The sequence below is a fragment of the Sturnira hondurensis genome, unplaced genomic scaffold (assembly GCF_014824575.4).
Source record: "Sturnira hondurensis isolate 20B ecotype Veracruz unplaced genomic scaffold, ASM1482457v3 Scaffold0015596, whole genome shotgun sequence".
In the NCBI taxonomy this organism is placed as follows: domain Eukaryota; kingdom Metazoa; phylum Chordata; class Mammalia; order Chiroptera; family Phyllostomidae; genus Sturnira; species Sturnira hondurensis.
In genome coordinates this window covers 13,467,044-13,488,715 of record NW_028088227.1, presented here as the reverse complement: position 1 = coordinate 13,488,715, position 21,672 = coordinate 13,467,044, and the positions used below count along the sequence as shown (strand labels likewise).

Genomic DNA, 21,672 nt, shown 5'->3' with positions numbered 1-21,672 from the left:
TTTTTATGTTGTTGAGGTCCTCGCTGAGTTCCTTGAGTATCCTATAACCAGCGTTTTGAACTCTTATCTGAAAGATTGCTTATCTCCACTTTGTTGAGTTCTTTTTCTGGAGGTTTATTCTGTTCTTTCATTTAAGCCATGTTTCTTCATCTCCCCATTTTCCCATTTTGGCAGCCCCTCTGTGTTTGTGTCTATGTATTAGGTAGAACTGCTCTGACTCCCTGTCTTGGTAGGGAGTCAGAACAGTTCTAATATAGTATCACTGGACCCTATAGGACACCTACTATATTAGGTGTCCAGATTGTATCACTGGACCCTATAGGATCCTATCACTGGACCCCTAATATAGTAGGTGTCCTATAAGGTCCAGTGATACAATCTCCCCTATCACCCAAGCTGGGTATTCAAGGTGTACCCTATGTGTGGGCTGAGTACACCCTCTTCTTGTAGTTGAGCCTTGATTGCTGTTGGCAGATCAATGGGAGGGGTTTACCCAGACAGACAGCTGCAAATACTGGCTGTGATCACTGACTACCAAACTCCTCCCTCCAAGGAGGATCAGCTGTGCAGAGGCTCAACAGGGCACCCACTGAGGCCAGCTGCTGTATGTTTGAGAGGATTTAGGAAGATCAGAAGCATATACCAAGAGAAGTCATTTGTATGGAAGTCATTTGTAAAAGCCACTGCTAACCACTTGAGTGGGCCTGCAAGTCAGGTGCACGGAATCTTAAGGAATCAGTAGGGTGAAACAAACAGTGTAAGCCAAGTTGATAGAGTCTCATATATGGTGCCTGCTGCCCATGCTCTGTGGCTCTGAGGGGAGAGCTTAGAAGAGAAGCAGCGGCATGCACCAGAAGTTCTGACTTGGAGAGAGCTGTTCTCCAGCTCTTGCCGTCGTGCTAGAAACTTCAGTTCCTTCCCTTATGCCACTGGAGCCTTTCAAGCTGCAGCCATGTTGCTGGAGCTCAGCAGGAACAAGTCTGAGTAAATCCATGTATGGGCCCTTTAAGAGGAACTGTCTGGGAATGCAGCAGTTTCTTCCACCAACTCATTCTCCACTGGTTTTTACAGCCAGAAGCCACCAGGACTTATCTTCCAGGCACGGAATCCCTGGGCTAGAGGAGGGCCTATTGTAGGGCTGGGACCCCTTGCTTGCTCCAGAGATATCCCTCCCGAATTTTTATCCATCACACATGGCTGTGGGAAAAGCCCACTTTGCATCTCCACGTCTCCACCCCTCCTGCTGGTCTAGATGGACATGTTTTCTTTAATTCCTTGGTTGCAGGACCTCCATTCAACTTGATTTCTGCCAGTTCTGACTGTTGGTTGTTCTATAGTTTAGTTGTAACTTTGATGTGGTGTGCAAGGAGGTGAGCCATGTTTACCTGTGCCTCCATCTTGGAGGTGCCTTCTTGGGCAAAATCATAGCCCCCAGGTCTGGGAAGACAGTGGCACCACTAGCTTCTATATCACTCGCCTCTCAGAACACAGACCACAAGTCCAAGGCCTTTCCAGGGTCCAAAGTTTTTAGTGTGGCTCGCAAAGTCCCACAAAATCTGCCCTTGTAGCTCATTTTATTATTCTCTATAGCACTTCTCACTGTCTGATGTACATAATGGCCACTCATTTATTTTATCTCCTTCCCAAACTAAGATGCAAGCTCCACAAGAGCTGGAGATTTTTTTTAAGTATATTTTATTGATTTTGCTATTACAATTTTTCCAATTTTTCCCCCTTTTCTCCCACTCTACCCAGCACCCTCCTACCCTCCAATATTCCTCCCTCCCCTTAGTTTATGTCAGTGGGTTGTACATATAAGTTCTTGGTCTTCTCCATTTCTTATACTGTTCTTAACTTCTCCCTGTCTGTTTTGTACTTACCAATTATACTTCTTATTCCCTGTACCTTTTTCTGCCATTCCCTCCCTTCCCCGCTGATTACCCTCTGTGTGTTCTCCATTTCTATGATCCTGTTTCTGTTCTGTTTGCTTAGTTTTTGTTTTTGTTTTTAGGCTCAGTTGTTGATAGTTGTGAGTTTGTTGTCATTTCACAATAATATGTTGTTCATATTTTTTACCTTCTTTTTTTTAGGTAAGTCCCTTTAACGTTTCATATAACAAGGGCTTGGCAATGATGAAATCCTTTAACTTGACTTTACCTGGGAAGCACTTTATCTGCCCTTCCATTCTAAATGATAGCTTTGCTGAATAGAGTAATCTTAGATATAGTTCCTTGCCTTTCATGACTTTGAATACTTCTTTCCAGCCCCTTCTTGCCTGCAAAGTTTCTTTTGAGAAATCAGCTCATAGTCTTCCAGGAACTCCTTTGTAGGTAACTGTGTCCTTTTCTCTTGCTGCTTCTAAGATTCTCTCCTTATCTTTAATCTTGAGTAATGTAACTATGATGTGCTTTGGTGTGTGCTTGCTTGGCTCCAACTTCTTTGGGACTCTCTGAGTATCCAGGACTTGCATGTCTAGTCCCTTCACCAGATGGAGGAAGTTTTTCTTCATTATTTGTTCAAATAAATCTTCAATTTCTTGCTTTTCCTCTTCTCCTTCTGGCACCCCTGTGATTTGGATGTTGGAATGTTTAAAGTTGTCCCAGAAGTTCCCTAGCCTCTCATTTTTTTTAAATTTATTTCTTCTGTTCTATTTGGGTGTTACTTCTTCCTTTTGTTCCAAATCATTGATTTAAGTCCCAGTTTCCTCCCCTTCGCTGTTGGTTCCCTGTATATTTTCCTCATTTCACTTTTTATAGCCTTCATTTCTTCCTTCATTTTGCAATCAAACTCAATCATTTCTGTGAACATCTGATTACCAGTGTTTTGAACTTTGCATCAGATAGATTGTCTATCTCCTTACCACTTAGTCCTTTTTCTGGAGTTTCGATCTGTTCTTTCCTTCGGGCCATGATTCTTTGTCTCGCCACACCTTTTATACTGTAAGGGACAGAGCCTTAGGTATTGGCCACGGTGGGCAATCACATCACTGCCTTGTGGTGCCGTATGTGAGGGAGGGGTCCAAGAGGGAATGTTGCCACTTGCTTAGCTCTCACCCCATTTTCCATCACTTCCCTCGCTTCCCACAAGCAGATTGTGCCCTTCTGGTGCTGATTTCCAGGTGTGTGGGTTTGCATACATTCTAGGACCCTGTGGGTCTCTCCAGCTCTCCTGTGAGGCTGGGAGTTTCCCCCACTACTGCAGTCCCCACAGGTTTGTACAGCCAAACCTGGTTTTGGGGCTTTATTTCCCTGTGCTGGAACCCTGGATTGTGTGGTTTGTCTTGCTCCTGGCTTAACTGTATGCGAATGCAGGGAATCCCATTCACCAGCCACTGCCTGGCCCACCAGAGTTCACCACCACCACCTTGCCGCACATCCTCTCCACCCTGGCTGCCCATCTCTGCCTCTCCTTCTGGTCTGGATGAATGCTTCTTCTTCTTTTTTTTTATTTTAAAGATTTTATTTACTTATCTTTAGAGGGGAAGGGAAAGAGAGAGGGAGAGAAATATCATTGTATGGTTGCCTCTTATGCGTCCCCTGCTGGGAACTGTCCTGCAACCCAGGCATGTGCCCTGACTGGGAATCGAACCGCAATCCTCTGGTTCGCAGGCCCGTGCTCAATCCACTGAGCTGCGCCAGCCAGGGTTGAATGCTTCTTCTTTAACTCCTAGGTTGTTGGACTTTCATGCAGTTTTATTTTCTGGCAGTTCTGGTTGTTTTTTGTTTTTAAATTGGTTGTTGTCCGTCTTTTGATTGTGCGAGAAAGGGAAGCGTTTCTACCTACACCTCCATCTTGACCAGAACTTGCAAACTGAAGGTTGAATTCACTCCAGCACTGAGTACAGTGCCAAGCATGTTGGAAAGTCCAGAAGTACTTACAGTAGGAAGAGAAAGAACAAAACCAACCCAGCAGTATCGAGTGGGGTTTTTGCTGTGCTTTGCGGAAAAACTTTGATAACCGTATAAATTTACAAACCCTCACCTTTCTTTTATGTAAAGCATAGATGATTATCAACCATATTGTAAATGAGAAAGACCAGGGCCCTGTATCTTTCACTCTACTCTATTAAGAAGAGGGTTTTTTGTTTTCTTTTGCTGCGAGCACTCCCAAGGCCTCTAGCCACTTTATCTTTCTCCTGATACAGACCTCCACTGCAGCCCCAGTGAACTGGGCCCCATGCTCCTCACAGAGCAAAGTCTGGACTCCCTCCACCTTAGATGGTTTCACTCAGACCCAAAGAGGATCTATACACACTTCGCTTGGCACTGAAAACACAGGGTTTTCCAGGTGTCATTAAGTTTCAGCAGTGTGTAACAGTGTGTTTTCCAACTGTAGACATCAGTTGTCAGACCCTTAAAAGGGCACCCAACTGGTGACAGACAGTGACACTGGTCACTGAGGACAAGGAGAGTTCAACTTCCCCAGAGAAGGAAATTGGCAGCAAGCCCTGTGAAGAACTGGGGTGCGGCCTGAAAGGGAGGGAAGGCTGAAAGGGCTAACCAACTGTCTAGTGAGTCATTCACTCAGTGCCTCTTCCTCTGGTTTCCTCTGTGCCTGCGGCACTGGGCTCAATCCTAGGGGTATGGTGGCCATCCAGAAATGCACGCTCCTGCTCCCAGAGGCAGCACCTATTGAGAGAGTCACATTTCGGACAACTCCGGGCTTCCCCCACTGTAGGGAAATAGGCTGTTCCTGGGAAACTGTGTGTGAGCCTAAATGGCATAAAGCAAAGGGACAGTTACCTCAGGACACATCTTGCTAACATATGCACAAGACGTAAATCGAGACCAAGCCCAGGTGCTCACAGACACAGCTCAGAGCTCTGGCGGCCTGACGCAGAGAGATGCTGAGCGTGACTCCCCGGGAAGGAGCATGATGGGTGCTCTCACTGCTCTGGGTGCTGCCTCCAAGATCCTTGTGGCAAAACTAATAATGACGCTATTTTTGTTCTCTGCCTTTTTCTGTAAAAGTGAAAAACTTCAGATTTGTTTCGGGTAGTGAAAACAGGTACTAATGGTGGTCTTCTATAAAAACAGTGGCATAACACAAAATTTCAAAAGTGGGGGATACTTGTATTCATTCTGCTGAAAAGTAACAGCCACAAAGAACAAAGACACCCAGCAGCGCAAAGCTAGGGAGCCTACCCAGTCTTGGTGCTCAGGCAAGGTTCCCTGCACAAGTAACAGCCAAGAACAGAGGAGGAGCTGGCCTAGCTAGGGAGTGGGAATGAGGCATGGACTTTAGACAAAGGGAACAGCCTGTCCCGAGGCCCTGCAGCAGGTAAGAGCAGTCAGAGATCAATGGAGAGGTTGGGACAGCAGAGCAAAGGAACATAGGCCCAGGATCACAAGAAGAGGCTGGGGAAGGAGGGAGGAGGGACCAGACTGTGCTGGTGGGCCCAACTGGAATGCCACTGCAGGAGTCCAAGCAGGTGACAGTGCGTGAGCAAGGGCTGGAGGGAGGGCAGGGAAGTGGACTCATTGTGTGGACAACGATAAAGCAGCAGGGACCCTAGATGACTCAGTGCAGATGTATTGAGCTCCTTCTCTAGGCAGCTCTGTGCTGCTACCTGAGTGCACCTCGAAGAGCAAATCGACACAGCATCCCAATCGGGAGGATGCAGGGCATGCTGCTGTCTTCAGCCAGGCAGTTTACAAGGCAGCGGGCCCTGAAAGAGAAACAGAATCACAGAATCATCAGGAAGGTAAATTTTGGATGTCGTATTTGAAAGGCCCTTTGAGCCCTCCCTGTGGAGATTCTGAGGAGGTCAGGGACTTGGAAGGGAGGTCCCATCTGGTGATTGGAAGGTGGGTATCCTTGGAATTAGGGTAGATGTTGAAGCTAAGACAGTGAGTAAGATCCCTGTTGTTACATGACGCTTATGACCACTCAACTCACATCTCAGCAGAATTTAGAGCAACAACGCTGAGATGTGTATCAGAAATTATTATTTAAAACACCGGAATGTTTCCTCACCACGGGATTCCGAGCAAGGCTAGCCAGTCCACAGTCCTATTCCAAGGAAGTAAATGATGTAGTAGGTATTATAATGAGAAAATAAAGAAGACTGGCAAAACTGGCTGATATATTGGAATCTGGGGCAGGGGGGTAATCTCTCAAAAAATTCAAAATGCATTTGTAAAATTTTGAATAGTTCACTTTCAGCAACACATACATGTTTACCAGTGTTAGTGATTTCAAGAAGGGGAGAAAGGTTGCTTTGCCTGTCGCTTTATTTTCAGGATTGTGTCTGCCAAGTAGAGAAGAATGTTGTATTTGCTTCAAAAACGCACATAGATTCCAAGCCATTTGGCTCAAGAGATGGTTTAATAGGAATAAATGTAATGTACCTTTAATTCTCTGAAATGAGATAGAACTCCAGCTGAGGTTTGGTCCAGGGCAAAGTCTGCTCTTGACACTGAAGAAAATCTATCACATTAATCCCAGCAGCTCAGAGTCCAAAGCCGCGTGAACAGAATGCTGAAGTGTGAGAAGAATACCTTGAAAGAAACTTTTAAAACCAAACGACTGTTCAAAGAATACCAGGCCTTATGTGGAATCCTGCAACCCTTAAGGACAGGGATAAATAATTATGCTTGAGAAACAGCTAATTACAAACAACTCAAAGCATGAAAAGAAAAGCAAACTATAAAATAACTTCTCTACTCCAGTGTTAATGTGAGATGTCTCATAATTGAATAGTAGGGTTTTTTTTTTTATTTCATTAATTTCCTTTCACTGGCAGAGAAGAGATGGAAAGGAAAATTATATTGCCAGAAAATTCCAGTTAGATTTGCTAAAGATGTTATCATTCACTATATTTAAAACAAAAATCTAATTGCTGTAATTTATCATACCTCTGGTTATGAAAACCATACTAATTTAAAGATTTTAATCATTTGCCATTTTGCGCATTGTGACTTCTTATAGGAGACACTGTGAAAAATTCTGGTTTGTATTATTAGCCTTTGTGTGATTTTTTTAGGAACTCCTAAGTTAACAGGATTTAAACATATAATTGTGTTTACATCAGTAATAAAAGTTCCTTGTGTTTTCCTTTTAGTTTGTTCAGTGAAATATACAGACCCACTTCATAATTGCTGAGCTGAATGTGTGAGAGCACAGGCTGCTGAGTCCGTTTGAATTCCTATTCACGCATCTAGCTTTGTAAACAGCAGGGCAGACCCCACCCTTCCATTTGGATTAGAGGGAGGATCCTTTTTACGATTGGAGAAATTTGAAAGGAAAGATTCTACTGACTTAGGTGCGAAATTTGCTCCTTGGTCTTGGGCAATCAGAGATTCATAAGACAGTCACGGAGGCAAGACTGGTCTTTGCAAAAGCAAACATGGTATAGCAGCCTCTCTCTGGCTGACAAGAGAACGGTAAAGAGGTAAGCAAGGGATCACACAATACTGATGGGAAAAATTGTCCCCGAATTCAAGATGGCCACTAACCAGGTGGAATATCTAGAGAGAAGGGAGTGTAGGGACGGAAGCAGCCAGAGGCAAAATCCTTTCCCTGCTGTAGGTATTGGAGACTCAGGGAAACACAGCCTAGCACAAGGGCTGCAGCAACTATCCCCACCCTGAGAGAAGCTGGTGGTTTGATCTGGGTTTTATGTACATGCCTCACAAGAAAAAAACTACGGTCTTATGTAACAGAGGATTCATGAGCGTAGCATTGTGATTTAATGCTATGTGTATTTATTAAACTATAACATTATTCCAAAGCTTATATATATATATATGTTAGTTCCCCAATTCACAAGTTAGATTCACTGCCCGATGAAATCTGTGATATTCAATGTGGTCATCGATTCAAGGTCTAGAAGCCAGAGCTCAAAGATGCTTTGAAGTACAACTCTTTGATGGGAAAATTAAAATTAAACTGGCTTGTTTAAGGCCATAGAGCCAGGACTAGGCCCCCCAGCTTCTCAGCCCTAGCTCCTTCCTTGTGTCCCCTCCTTGCCATCCTCTCTGTGACCTGCTCCTGTGAAAGTGACTTCCAGGTGCTCTTCCTCCCCAACCCCACACGCAGTGTGATACTCGCTGCTTGACGAGTAACTGGGTGTTCCTTCTGCAGGTGCCAAGTTCCCCATCAAGTGGACAGCCCCCGAAGCAGCCCTGTATGGGAGGTTCACAATCAAGTCTGACGTGTGGTCTTTCGGAATCTTACTCACAGAGCTGGTCACCAAAGGAAGAGTGCCCTACCCAGGTAAGCAGGACCCGGCAGAAATGGGCCTCAGATTGGATGTTCTCCCAACACAATTTGGGAAAACCTCAGCTTTCTGCCTGAGCGTGAGTTTGAAGAACATGGGCAGGTATTTGGCCAGAGAAAAGCAGAACTGGGAGCCGCTGCAGTACGTAGACAAAGAGCCATGGTGGACTGTGTGCCAGGACTAATGTCATTAGCAGCTGGCGTGAGTGCTTCAGTCCACCCAGTCCTTGCAGTCTCGTCTGCCAGAGTAGCGTTTGCAGACTTCTGGGAAAGAGGAGGAAAGCCCCCACTGCTTTTTGATTACTCTGTAGCGCTGACCCGTGGGGTGACGCTGGCAGGAAGATGCCGGGACCTGTTCTCTCTGCAGGCCCCGCTCCAGATGGCCAGAGAGAGCAGGGGCACATGCAGCACGCAATTTAGAGGCCACTCGCTGCCCATGTCTGAACAGTCAGAATATGCTATGCAAAAGCAAGTGTAATGTAAAGAAACTAGAGATTCTAAGGCCCCTGGAATTTTTCTGAGGATCAGATTCATGGTCTCCAAAGAAACCACAGGTTTAGGTTATTCACGCTTACATTCATTAATTTAGACAGATGGTGACATAAAGGACACTAGTGCCATTTCACCTCCACGCTTTAGTGGTTATAGTGCAGGGACGATGTGCTTTCTGAAATGTTAAGGACATATTTTCCAGTTACTGCTGAGAGAAGAAAGAACACAGCTCCCCGACATTCTCTGCCTAAGAAAGGAGCTTAAAAAAAAAGGCAGTGATAGAAACGATAGTGGAGATTAAAGAGGAATTGAGGTCTCTTGCAAATCCTGGGTTTGTAATGGAATCTTTTCAGTCAGAGGAGCCAGTGAATGCAGATTAATTTGTAATCCCTTTGTTCATTTTTTATTGTTTCTGGTCATCTTCAGAAAACAGAGAAGGAAAGAGGTTCTCTTTCTGGGTTGGTGTAGCCTTGAGTCTCGTAGAAGAGCCAGGTCGGCAGAGAGTCAAATTGACAAACTCCCTGTCTCTGATGCGCCGGCACTGGGCGTTTAGAGGTGGGGGTGGAAGTCAGCTTTATTGATGCCGCAGCAGCGTCTGCTCCCCGCGTGCACAAGTGGGAGGAGCCAGCCAGCTGGGAAGAAAGGGCCGCCCTGGAGGGGCCTGGAACACAGCATGGGCACCTTTGAGTTGCTTCTCAGACAGGAAATGTGCAGGTCTTGGGATTTTGCAGATGTGAAGGGACCTCTTTTTTTTTTAATTGTTGAATTTTGCACTAATTTCTCCCTGAGCCCCCAGGTTTTATAATCACCCGGTGTCTAAATGCAACTGGGAGGAAAAGGTTAATTTTGTTTTGCATTTCTGTGAAGCCTTTCCTTCCAGTGCTACAAGCTGCTTTTTGTTTCTCAGGGTGACACACAGAAGCCGAGACAAAGGGGTGGGGGCAGGGGCCTCCGGGAAGGAAGGCAGGTGTGTGCTTCTGAGAGAGAGGCTCTTTCTCAAGTTTGGGTTTCACATAAAGGAAATGGCCTTGTTTGACAGCTCAGACCAGGATTCGTTAATTCAGCATAGCGTCAGTAAACTTAAACTGCGCCAGGCATTTTGCTCTGCCTAGGAAATAAGTACAAATAAGACATTCATATTCCCAGCCAACATTGACTAGAACCTTCCTGGAACGGGGCAGTTTTAGGTGCTGCAGGTAAAGCAGTGAGCAAACAAATCCATGTAGCCCCTGTACTCACTGGGCTTATAGTCAGATAGATAAAATGTGCATCAAATCCAGGAAGAAACCAGCCTTTTTCGTTACTGATTTATTATTAGAGGAAATCATCCTCAAGGGATGGATTTACCCACCGTGGGCCCTGAATCTTAGTTTTGAAAATGCAGTCGGGGTGCCTGACCCAGGTGTCTACGTAGAGCAGGTACCAGAAGGGGCCTCTCACTCACCACCCTCTGAGGAAGGCAGAGGAGCTGGAAATGAGAACTGAGTCCACTTTGTTACGCACAGTTACAGACACTGAGCAACTGCTGATGTGCAGGGGGCTTTGGTAGCCGCTCCAGTTCTGTGAGGGTGCCAGAGAGAAGAGGGAGCTGTGTCTGGGAGGCTTCATGGAAAAGAAGGCAAGTAGGGCTCCCTCCTCAAGTTAAGGAAGGAGAAGCGTCCCAGACCATGGTGCGTACATGGGAAGGCACCAAGGCCCGGGCGGAGGGCACCAGTTTGGGAGCTGCAGGACAATGAGTCTGAGAAGAGGCCGTGAGCTGAAGCCTGGAGGGGCAGCTGGGCAGGCTGGCCAGAGCCCACCCCAAGGGGCCACGTGCACGGCCCCTGGGAGACCCAGGGGCCTGGCTGGTTGGCAGCGGTGGCCAGGGAGCTGTGTCAGCAGGGGAGAGACATAAGCTGTCCCTCACCACAGAAAATTGTCCCCAAGCCTGTTCCTCGCCATGGGTGCTTCTTGTTTTTGTTTTTTAACCTAGTTATAATCATATTTAATTGGACTTCTGAACCTCACAGTAAACTCTTCTTCAGGGAGAGGCTTTTACAGAAGGGTTCCAATTACAGGACGATTACCTTAATGAAGGGTAACAATTCTTAAGGAACAGACAGTTTCATTAAGCTTCATCCAAATGTCACTGTGGAAGGAAGGCCGTTCCTCTGCATGGTCCTGCTGCCATCGGCGTGGCCACAGCAGCCAGTGCGTGCTGCTGACGGGCACTTCTCCCATGCAGTGAGTCCTCCTGCCTGCCGGCTTGGTGCCCAAGCCCCTGTCCATCAGGACTTCCGCTCTGACCTCTCCACTTAGTAGCTTCCCAGTTGGCTAGAGTATATTTTCAAGTCGTTTTTTATTTTTTCCAAGAACGGTTGGTGGTGGTACATTTTCTGAGTTCTTTCATACCTGAAAATGGCCTCGTGTTGCCTTCACACAGAGAAAAGGTACTTTGGCTGGTAGGTGAGGATGGAGGTCAAGGGAGGAGGCGGTGACGTATAAATGGGTTTTATAAAGCTTTCCAGGCATTCTTGCCCAGAATGAAAGAAGGTCCAGAGTAAGAATCAGAGGAGGAACTTAGAATGTAATATGTGAAGTGTGAGTGAATGAGGGCAAAAGGGGTAAGTAGACAATAAAACACTGGATTGCTTGGTTAGTTAGCAAGTTTTATAAAAGGAATGGATTCGAAGGAAGGGGAGAAGGACAAGTTCTAATTGAATCAGAGTCTTAAAGCCAAAGAAAAAATACTGAAACGTGACACTGAGATTAACAGGGAGGAGCCGCATCACCCTACCAGACAAGAAGGTTGCAGTCGAGATGAGTGACAAGAGCAGCTCCATTTTACAAATGCCCTACAGCAGTCTGACCCGAATGCATTTTCAGCAAAGCAGTCCAGCTTGCTTTTCTGTAAGCCAAGATGCACAACCATTCTTCGCACTGAGGTTGGAGCTGATTTGTACTGATGGATTGTGGTGTGTGAGAAATGAAACACACCAAAAAAGCAATTTTGTGGTGCTGGTGCATAAAATCAGCATTATGCATTTTAACCTGTCATTTCACCCACAAGTTTTTCTTCTCCTCTTTGCCTCTACTGCCACTGCCCCCTGTCAGGCTGTCACCCACTCGTGCAGTGATGTCTCCATCGGACGTCCTGCTTTCAGCCTCCCGACCTCCTCCACCCCCACCACCTCCACCCCTACCGCCTTCACCCCTACCACCACTCTGTCATTGCTGCCACCAGTTATTATCCTAGAAAACACAGACTCAGCTATCCTACTTGCCTAGTTAAAAGCATCCACAGCTTCCCTTAACCTTCTAAATAAACCCCAGAAGCCTTAGTTTTGCATAGTCCTCCTTAATAACCCTTTCTGTAGTCATTCCACAAATATTTATTGAGCACCTACAATATGCTAAGTACTGTCAGGCACCAAGAGTACAGCATGAACCCGTGGACAAAAACTCCTGCCCTCATGAACTTTGATTCTTCTTGGAAGAGACAGACAATACGTGTAAATAAGCCTAATATATTCGGTGTTGGCTAGTGGTAATAGACATGGAGAAAAATAAAACAAGGAAGAGCATAGAGAGTGTCAGGAGAGGGTAGCAAGGAGGACCTCACTGGGGAGGTGATATCTGAGTAAAGACCCAAAAGAAGCAAGGTGCAAGCCAGGCGAATATTAGAGGGAGAAGCCTTCCTTCGAGATCTTTGAGCACAAAGGCCCTCAAGAGCTGCAAGGTGGCAGGTACGGTTGGAGCAGAGGGAGCAGGAGGTATGAAAGGCCTCAGGTCAGATCAGATAGAGCTTCCTGGGTCATTGTTAGGACTTTTACTTTTACTCTTAATGATATGGGAGTCCTTGAGGGGTTTGAGTGGGAGAGTGACAAGACCTGACTTACGATTTTTCTTGCCTCACCCTCACCCTTCATACCAAGAGATTTCTCTTGCATGTGCTGATCTCTCTTCTCAGCCTTACTGTCTGCCTCAGAATCCTTGCAGGCCCAACACAATCACCTCCTTTAGAGGTAGCCTTCTCCATGTCCAGATTGAATGGGTTGCCCCTTCTGCTTGCTTCCGTGATGCCCTGTACACTCTTTTGAAGCCTCTATGCGTGTGTATTTTCCAGTATCTCTGAACAATTGGAGGGGAAGGGAGCTCCTATTATGCATTGCCAATGCCCAGCACAGTGTCTGCCCTGTAGTAGACTCAACAAGTATGTATAAGTGTGGGCGGGCAGGTGGATGGATGGATAGATGGATGGGACAGGGGGAAAAAGTGGTTCATGCCCGTGAGGTTTTTGAAACAAGGTGGTTTAATCCAGCCTATTTCAACTCCATTCTGTCATCTCCACATGTAAATACAGCACGTATTTTCCCAGGTGTGAGACAGTCTCCGTTCTCAAATTGCTAGGGAAATTGACCCTGCAGTGGGTTCAGATGCAACGTTTCAGCACCATTCAAGGCAGAATGTCCCAGCCATTCTGCGCCCTGGCTCTCAGCTGAACAGCAGCTTTGTGAGTTTGGCAGGATCTGGCAAAGCTTGAACATTCTCTTAAACACATCACGTTTATCATGTACTTGAAGCACTTTCAAATCTTTTAGCGAGTGACAGCTGCCTGACTTTTTTGAATGCATCTAGTCACTCCAGAATGACTTGAAGAAGCCAGGGGAATTAGTGAAAGCACAGTACCTTCCTTGAAGAATTAGAAGTCCCACCTTGCCCTCCCTCTGCCCCACTCAGCTACTCTAGAGCCCTGAACTGTAGGTATATGTTCCTGTGTGCTCAGCAGCCTGTCATTGTCTCCCTCACCCTTGTTCCTGCTGGGCCCTGCATGCCTGTAGGAGCAGCTTTTTCTTTGGGTAGGAGGAGGTTGTGCGTCAACAGCCAAGAGAATGGAAATCAGGACGCTGCCTCAAATTCTAGCCCAGAGGGTCTTCTCCCTTGCCTTCATGACTCCCATCCACAGCCCTCCAGACTTTATCCTTCAGCTCGTGGTGGTCCCTCAGAAAGGAAATCCTGCCTGGAATGCCCAGGAATCATCTTGTCACTGCCCCCGACAAGGTTTCTCTTGGCCAGTGTGTCTGATGAGAGGAGGAGAGGACAGAGCAGAAGTCAAGGGAAGAGGACAGCAACCCAGCAAGGGCTTTCCACTGCTGAGTCCCGTGTTCTGCCCTGCGTTCTGGTCCTCATTCTCTGCTCTGTGTTTCCATGACGTTTCTCGTGGGCACCTCGTGTTCTTTTTCACGTCTCCTTGTCTGGAACAAAGGAGTCCTTTATGATACCGCAGTATCTACTTTAAGCAACTTCTGTGTATTGTGGTACCTGAGTAGCATCATTTCTGTACTTATTAATACAGTGAGTTTCATAAAAATGGCTGACCTGGGGTTATCTGGTAAGACAGGGAAAGGGAAACAAAGTTTGTCATTATTGTGCCTTCTCATTCCCAAGGTCTCTCCTTTATTTTCATCTGCACTCTTTGAACAGCCTCTGTCTGCCCAAAACGTGTACTTTGGTCCTATAGCAAAACCCAACGTGAAGTGTCCTGCTTGTTACCCAATAAGACAACCAGAGCATATGAAGCTCTGATAGCAGGTGCCGTGCTGAGTAAGCCCGTCACCGTAGTCCTGCTCCCTTCCACCCGGCAGTAGCACGGGCCTGCGCAGCAGACTGCAGACAGAGGGCCGTCTGCAGGGTTCGTGCTGAGAAGCCAGGGGGCCTCCAACAGAAAGCCTTACGCACCAAAGATGATCATTTCCTCTGAGTGGAAAGCTCAGTTTTCAAAAGTCATCTGGGTGTCTCATAACCTGAGCATCATTCCCATTGTTAAAGTGCTCCTCCATTTACGTGGCACAAAGATCAGGCTCTTGGAACCCACAGTCAAATCCAGATGCAAGCTTGAACAGGTAACGGTTAAAAATCCTCGACTGCAGAGATGGGCCCTCCGAGACCCATACAAGGAAGCTGCACAAATGGAAAGCTGTAAAGCAAAACTCTCTTCTTTCATATGAGACCTTTTTTCAAACAGTTGAAAGCACCATGAATGCTGAGGTATTTTGTTGACAAATGGAGAAACTGAGTCCAGGGAGGTCAAGTCACCTACCGAGAGACGCAGTGAGAGATACAGTTGGAAGTAGTGAAGTGGCTGTGCCCACGAAAATAAGGAGGTTTTCTTCCCTAAAGAATTAAAAGAAAAAGAGGGAAGGCTCTACTGAGTTAATATGTAGCTCAAAGAAGAGGAATAGGAAAGTTTAGAAGAAGGGGAAAAGAGAAAGAAATACACACCCGCGAAAATGGACTCTGTTGGCAACAAGACACAGTAAGGGTCAGAAAGCGAGAGTTGGAAACTTGACCTGTATTCGGAAACCAAGAGGGAGCCAGCAAAATGATTTAAGGAAGGGTAATAGAAGCATAATGGCAGGAAGTGAGTACAGTCCACTTGGCTGGAGACTCTCAGCTGCAGTCTTTTGGGCAGACCGACTGGAAACGGTGCCATCAGACCATGTTTGAAATCCTAAAATCCATGGTGACAGGAGGCTGCCATGGAGGATCTAGGGAGTTGACCAGCAAACCCTGGCACAGACGGCTGGCTACACAGGTTTTCTGTGAACCAAGTACCCCCGTGCTACGCTCGGTGGGAGCGACCCATGGAAACAGCCCACTTTTCTGACCAACTGCAGTGAGGGAGCAGGAGGGCCCCGCCCCACCATGGGGGCAGAGGAGGACAGCATTGGAGTCGGGCTGGCAGGGCGTCTGTGCTTGCCAGCAGCCAGGTCCTCGCCCCTTCTCTGACGTGGAGAGTGGGAACCAGGGACTCGCCTGGACACAATGTGTGATACGGCAGTTCCTGAGCTCAGACACCAGGGGCTGGCGGGGAAATACTCTCCTGTGGAGAGGTGGCCTGCGTTGCAGCTCCCACGCGGAAGCCTGGAGGCCCGGCCACCAATGACAGTGCTTCTCGAAAACATGCCCATACACCATGGGGTTTTTTAAAAATTTTATTTGTTTGTTTTCAGAGAGCAGGGAAGGGAGAGAAAAACTGATGTGAGAGAGAAACCTCTATCGGTTGCCTCTCAATGCATCCCGACTGAGCCACACCAGTCAGGGCCCATACACCATGTTTTAAAGTGTCTGTCTTTCCTGTTTCTCCCCTGGGATTCTTCCGCTGAAAATGAGAAACCAGGAAAACCATTCCCAAGTACCCTTCTCCCTCACTGTCCACTTCACTTAGAAAAGTCCGATAAGAGGATTCTCTCCTCCTGGTATGCCTTGCCTCTCAAGACTCTCCTGACTGCCCTGGCACCCAAGCTCTTGTGTGTTTCCTTCCCTGTCCCTGCCCTTCACCTCCCAGGTACAGGCAAAGCCAAGGTCTTGGGAAAAGTGGCTAAAAGAGGGGAAATAGCCCTGGCTAGTGTGGTTCAGTTGGCTAGAGCGTCATCCCATAACTGAAAGGTTGCAGATTCGACTCCCAGTCAGGGCTCACATCTAGCTGGGGGTTCGTTCGGTCCCCAGTCCAGACACGTATGAGCCCTGGTCTGGGCGTGTGTGAGAGACACCCAATTGATGGGTCTCTGTTGCATTGATGTTTCTCTCTCTCCCTTCCTCTCTCTAAAAATCAATTAAAAAGGAAGAAAAATAACAGTTTTCTGTGTAACAAAAACATGAAACCATCTAAAATTTAAAAAATGAGTTAGGCTCACCTTTATAGTAGTATACAGAGTAAAATGCATTTTGGCTAAAAATGAAATTCTTGACATAAATATGATTTTTCAAAGTTCTTATAACTGAATTCTCATACTGTTTTTAAATATGAACACAATCCATTAAATTGGCTATTGTTTGTGAACCAAAAACTAGACTACGCCTTGCTAAGGGGGCATCTCTTGACTGTGGTGCCAGGTTCACAGGTCAGCCTGTGTGGGTTCCGACTTATGGCTGGTTGGAAACAAGCTAGTCCCATTCAGACTGTTGTTATCAGCATTGTCTTAGACCCCACTTTTCTGGCAAAGCTGTCATTAGTATGTTCCTATTTGGCCCAGTGCATGGAACTCATTACATGTGATCTCCATACTTTGAGAGGCCTGTGCAGAGAAAGCATGAGAAGAGAAAGGAAAGGAGCTAAAGAATGAGAAGGAACGTGCCAGTGAGCTGACAGGGTGGGGCTGCCAGTGTCCTGCTGAGTTACAGTGCCGTCCCCCCAACCCTTCACTAGGACCACCCAGGTGGGCAGCAGGCTGCCTCAGGAGATGCTACAGTTGAGGGCCGAGTTGCTTGGACAGAGCCCTGGAAAAATAGGCTTGACCCAAGTGGTCAATTAAACTTTCTGTGTTGGAGATTGAGTTTAGAGTTCTTAGAAAATATGTGAAATCTTTCCATTTGAGTAGTTCTGTCTAATGAAATGAAACATTTACTCACATAAGCTCCACAGAGCAACAGGAGAATGATTAGGTAAACTCTAGTGCCATTTTGGACAGTCTCAGTGCCAGAGTAAAGCATTAGAAGGTGTTGGGGTGGGGGCGTTGTCAGACCTTCTGAGGTTCAGACCTTCTGTTGTTTTTCCTCCGGTTCCTGCAGGCCCCTGGCAAGGGCAGGCACAAGGGGCATCTGTGTGGGTTCAGGCCACGTGGCTTCTGAGATATTATGAAACCAAGGAAAGACTTTGGAGAATGCCAGTCCTGATATGTGGTAATGCTCTCTCCCTAACCTTTCTGGGCCAGCCAGAGTATAGTGGCTGCTGTCACTCTGGCCAGGACTTCCCGGCCAAGACCCTTGGGACCGCATGTGCTCCCAGAATGAGACTTCTTTTTAAAGGCAGTGCGTAGACCATACATTATATAACCGTCTAGAGCAGCACTCTGCATTCAAATACATTCTTCCTTCTGCAGCAGTATGTATGAGTAAATAGAAACAGTAAATGGCCTCACACTGGGTCAGGTTTTATGTCCGAACGAGGTCAGTTCAGACCAGTTTTGCTGCCAAGTGAGTTAGTAACCAGCACTTTTGGTTTGCAGAGCTTGTCGGATCTGTGGACTGTGGCTGAGGAATTGCTGGACCCCTCCCTAACCCTGTTCTTCCGGAGCACTGCAGGACATTCTCCTGGTAGCGCCAGGTTCCTCCCTTTGCTCCAGTTCCCTGCCCCATCCTGAGTTCTCAAAATGAGTTTCCAGCAGTTGGAGCTAATTAAGCTAATTAGCCACAGAGCTGACTAGACATCCAACTGAAGAGGGCACCTGTAAAGTCACGCATGATGTTGGGGCAGAGGACCAGACTCATTCACCGAACCTCTCACTGAAATAACGATCATCCCAAAATGAGAGGGAAGGCCTAGTTCAACATGGTGAGAATAATATATGGATCTTATCACCTCAAGAAGTTAGAGCTGCAGAGAGTAAGAAAGTGTCCTGGCAGGATTTGCACAGGCTTGAGACTGACAGGGCCGTGGCTGACAGCCCCAGGAGCCAAGATAAACCCGGCTCCAAAAGCAACAACAGAACAAAGAATTGGCAGCAGATCCCAGAGTCTAGATGTCACCTGCCCAGGGAGATAGGGTCATGCTCTGGGCCCTGCTCCTCTGAACAGGCTTGCAGGGTTCTTGCTGGGGGCTGTGGCCTCCTCCCCAACTAAAGGGGGCTACTACATGCGTATGCTGTGTCTTGCTGGCTGTGCCCCTGAGAGACAGGGAAAGAAATCCAGGTTTCCGTACAGCTTAAAACTGGGTTCTTGCTTTTGTAAACCAACCAGGTCAGAAGTTGGGGAGGATTCCAGATAACAGGCTTAGGGCCAAGGAGCAGGCCAAACATACAAGGGCTTGGCAAGCAATGGCAGAACGTGATATGGCTCGAAAGGGAAGGAAACCCAGAGAATAATGCCTGGCAGTGACTGAAAACAGGGTCAGGACATGCGCCTCACCCCAAGTGTGTTTCCTGTTCTGTCAAGAAGGCCAGCATGTGGGGAGGCTGCACTGTCACAGAGCGAGCCATCTCTTGGGTCGCCTCCTGTTCGTGCCACACAGCCTGATGTTTCAACATGAGGCAGCTCCCTCGGAGGGTCGCAGAGGTCTCACATGATCGATGGCCTGTCCAAGATCATCGGCAAACACAGGCCCTGGAGACGCCTTGTCTCCACCTCAGAGTCACCAAGCCTCGGGGTCACCGGGACAGACAGTGCCCAGCCACGGTGCCATGACAGCAGATCTTGGGCAGCAGGGCATCGAGGGCTTGCCCAGCCAGGAGAAGGCTAATTGTTGAAGTTTATTAATGGAGCTTGTAGATGCAACACACAAGGAGCAGTGTGTTTTCCATTCCATGGATCTTTCTTGTCTGCTTCATTTGCATTTCCTTGTCATCTTGATTGAAGTGTAATTTACATGCAATAGAATTCACAGTTTTAAGAATGCAGTGACTTTTGACCAACATAAGCAGTCACAGGACCACATGTGGGGTATAGGACAGAATGCCGCCCGGGGACCAAGTCCAGCACCACCTGTTTTTGTTTTGTACGTTTTTAAAGAAGAATATGCCATGGAGATCGCATGCAGCCCAGGAAGCCTGAAATATTCACTCTCTGGCCTTTACAGGACGAGCTTGCTGACCCCTGATAGAAAACATCCCCATCACCCCTCAGTGCTCCCTGCGGCCCCTCAGCAGGCGTTCCCCTCCCCCTCTCCCCTGGCAACCACTGATCTGCTTTCTATCACTGTAGTTTTGCCTTTTCTAGAATTTCATATAAATGAGATCATTCTGTATGTTACCTTTTGCGTCTGGCTTCTTTCACTTATAATGCTTTTGAGATTCATCATCTGGGTTTTGTGTATATCAGTAGTGCGTTCCTTTTTTATTTCTGAGCGGTGCGGTGTCCTGTTAAAGGCAGGGTTCCACCCTGGATCCCTCAACATGGTTTAACATGCAGACTTAAACCATCGAAGAAGGGGGAGACACGGGGCTTGGCGGCCGGCAGACGCCCACTCTCACCGCCCCTGTCTTTACAGGCATGAACAACCGGGAGGTGCTGGAGCAGGTGGAGCGCGGCTACAGGATGCCCTGTCCACAGGACTGCCCCATCTCTCTGCATGAGCTCATGATCCACTGCTGGAAGAAGGACCCGGAAGAACGGCCCACTTTCGAGTACTTACAGGGCTTCCTAGAAGACTACTTCACAGCCACAGAGCCCCAGTACCAGCCTGGTGAAAACCTGTGAGACACGGATCAGCAGAGACAGGCCTTGTCCCAGAGGCCTCCGCCCCCTCCCCCATTAGCTTTCAATTCTGTAGCCAGCTGCTCCAGGGCAGCGAGAACAGTCCAGGACCAGATTGCATGTGACTCTGAAGCTGACGGACTTCCATGGCCCTCACTTGTCCCCAAATCCGAACCTCCTCTGTGAAGCATATGAGACAGAACCTTGTTATTTCTCAGACTTTGGAAAATGCATTGTATCGATGTTACGTAAAAGGCCAAACCTCTGTTCAGTGTAAATAGTTACTCCAGTGCCAACAATCCTAATGCTTTCCTTTTTTAAAACTGCAAATCCTATGTGATTTTAACTCTGTCTTTACCTGATTCAACTAAAAAAAAAGTATTATTTTCCAAAAGTGGCCTCTTTGTCTAAAACAATAAAATTTTTTTTCATGTTTTAACAAAAACCAATCAGGACAGGTGTTTGTTTTTTTTTCCTTTTTTATAAATATGAATACACATAATATATACATCCCTGTACATACACCATGTGGGTGCTAACGTGGAGACCGTGCCCAACCTGGGCCACGAAGCTTCAGGACCCAGAATGAGGATTTTACTACAAAATCAGCATAAAAGCACTGGTGTTATTCTGAAAAACCAGTGGCCTCATTTTGGGCGTTTTCAGAGCATGATTTTTCATTTGGATTGCTCTTTTTGGTTCATGTTCGTACCTGTAGAATGGCTGTTACATTGACTCTTTTCAGCAGCCCCCAAACTGAATTCACAAGTTCTGTTTCCAGTATTTGCTTTGACCTACCACAGTTTGTTCTTGAAACTTAAAAGTGAGCATTTTTAAGCCACCAAATGGTCACTACTACCAGGGGAACTGGAAGATGGATACCACACAAACTTCTTGTATAAAAATATGAATGCTGAAATGTTTCAAACTTTTTAATTTAATAAATCTTGTAACCACGTTTAAATGGTCTAAAACCCATAGCATTGTAGTCATGGCAACCTGCTAAACTTTTCTCATGCAACTAAAACTTATGGGGAAGATGAGGGTGGGGTTGTACATTTCCCATTGTAAAATAAGTGTTTTAAGTGTCCTGTACTGCTAATGAATTGACTTTCTATATGTCCAAGAATTCTCCAGTGGAATAACTATGCACTACTTGACATTTCATGGGGATGCACAAAAAAAAAAGTATTACATTTTTAGTTGCTGTTTGTACCAACCTTGAATTACATGTTTAACAACAAATCAAAAAGCCTATTTCTATTGAGTTTTTAATACTGAGTAGCAACTCTGAAGTCTTAATTACTTTTTCTGTTATGATTTATTTGTGAGTTTACATTTTTAAATTGTTTAACTTTCTTAATTTAGTAATTAAAAAGAGAACATTTTACATTTGAATTTTTTTTGTTCATTTGTTTAAACACGGAAGGTACTCTGGTAGTGACATATCTGTTCCACACCAGGTACAAAGGAGTCACCTGGGGAATTTAACTATTGTGCAACAATCTCCAAATGACAGGAACATTCGGGGCACCTGGAGTGTTTTTTCTTTTCTTCCTGGGAAGAGCTAGGCTATTGTCTAGCTAATTCAGGGGACTGTTAAAGCATGAGTAGACATACCTTAACATTTTAATTTATTCGACATTTTCTCTAACTGGAATTTTCTGTGTCCCACTTGTAGGAGAAAAAGACAATTACAAGGAGAAAGAGACATTACTGGAGAGTCTTTCTTGTCCCGGAGTCAGCACATGCGTTTCCCAGTGTCCCTCCACCTCTGCAATGCAGTTGCTA

At 46.5% G+C, this 21,672-nt stretch overlaps 1 protein-coding gene across 6 annotated transcripts in view; it reads left to right on the top strand.

The window, feature by feature from the left end:
* FYN (FYN proto-oncogene, Src family tyrosine kinase) overlaps nt 1–21,069 on the top strand; it is a 205,109-nt gene extending 184,040 nt beyond the window's left edge. For all 6 annotated transcript variants that reach the window (XM_037065062.1, XM_037065066.1, XM_037065065.1 and 3 more), the window contains 2 exons: nt 8,086–8,217; nt 19,676–21,069. In XM_037065062.1, coding sequence (XP_036920957.1) covers nt 8,086–8,217; nt 19,676–19,884 — 341 coding nt within the window. In that variant the 3' untranslated portion in view covers nt 19,885–21,069. The remainder of the gene's footprint in view (nt 1–8,085; nt 8,218–19,675) is intronic.
* The last annotated feature ends 603 nt before the right edge of the window (nt 21,070–21,672 follow it).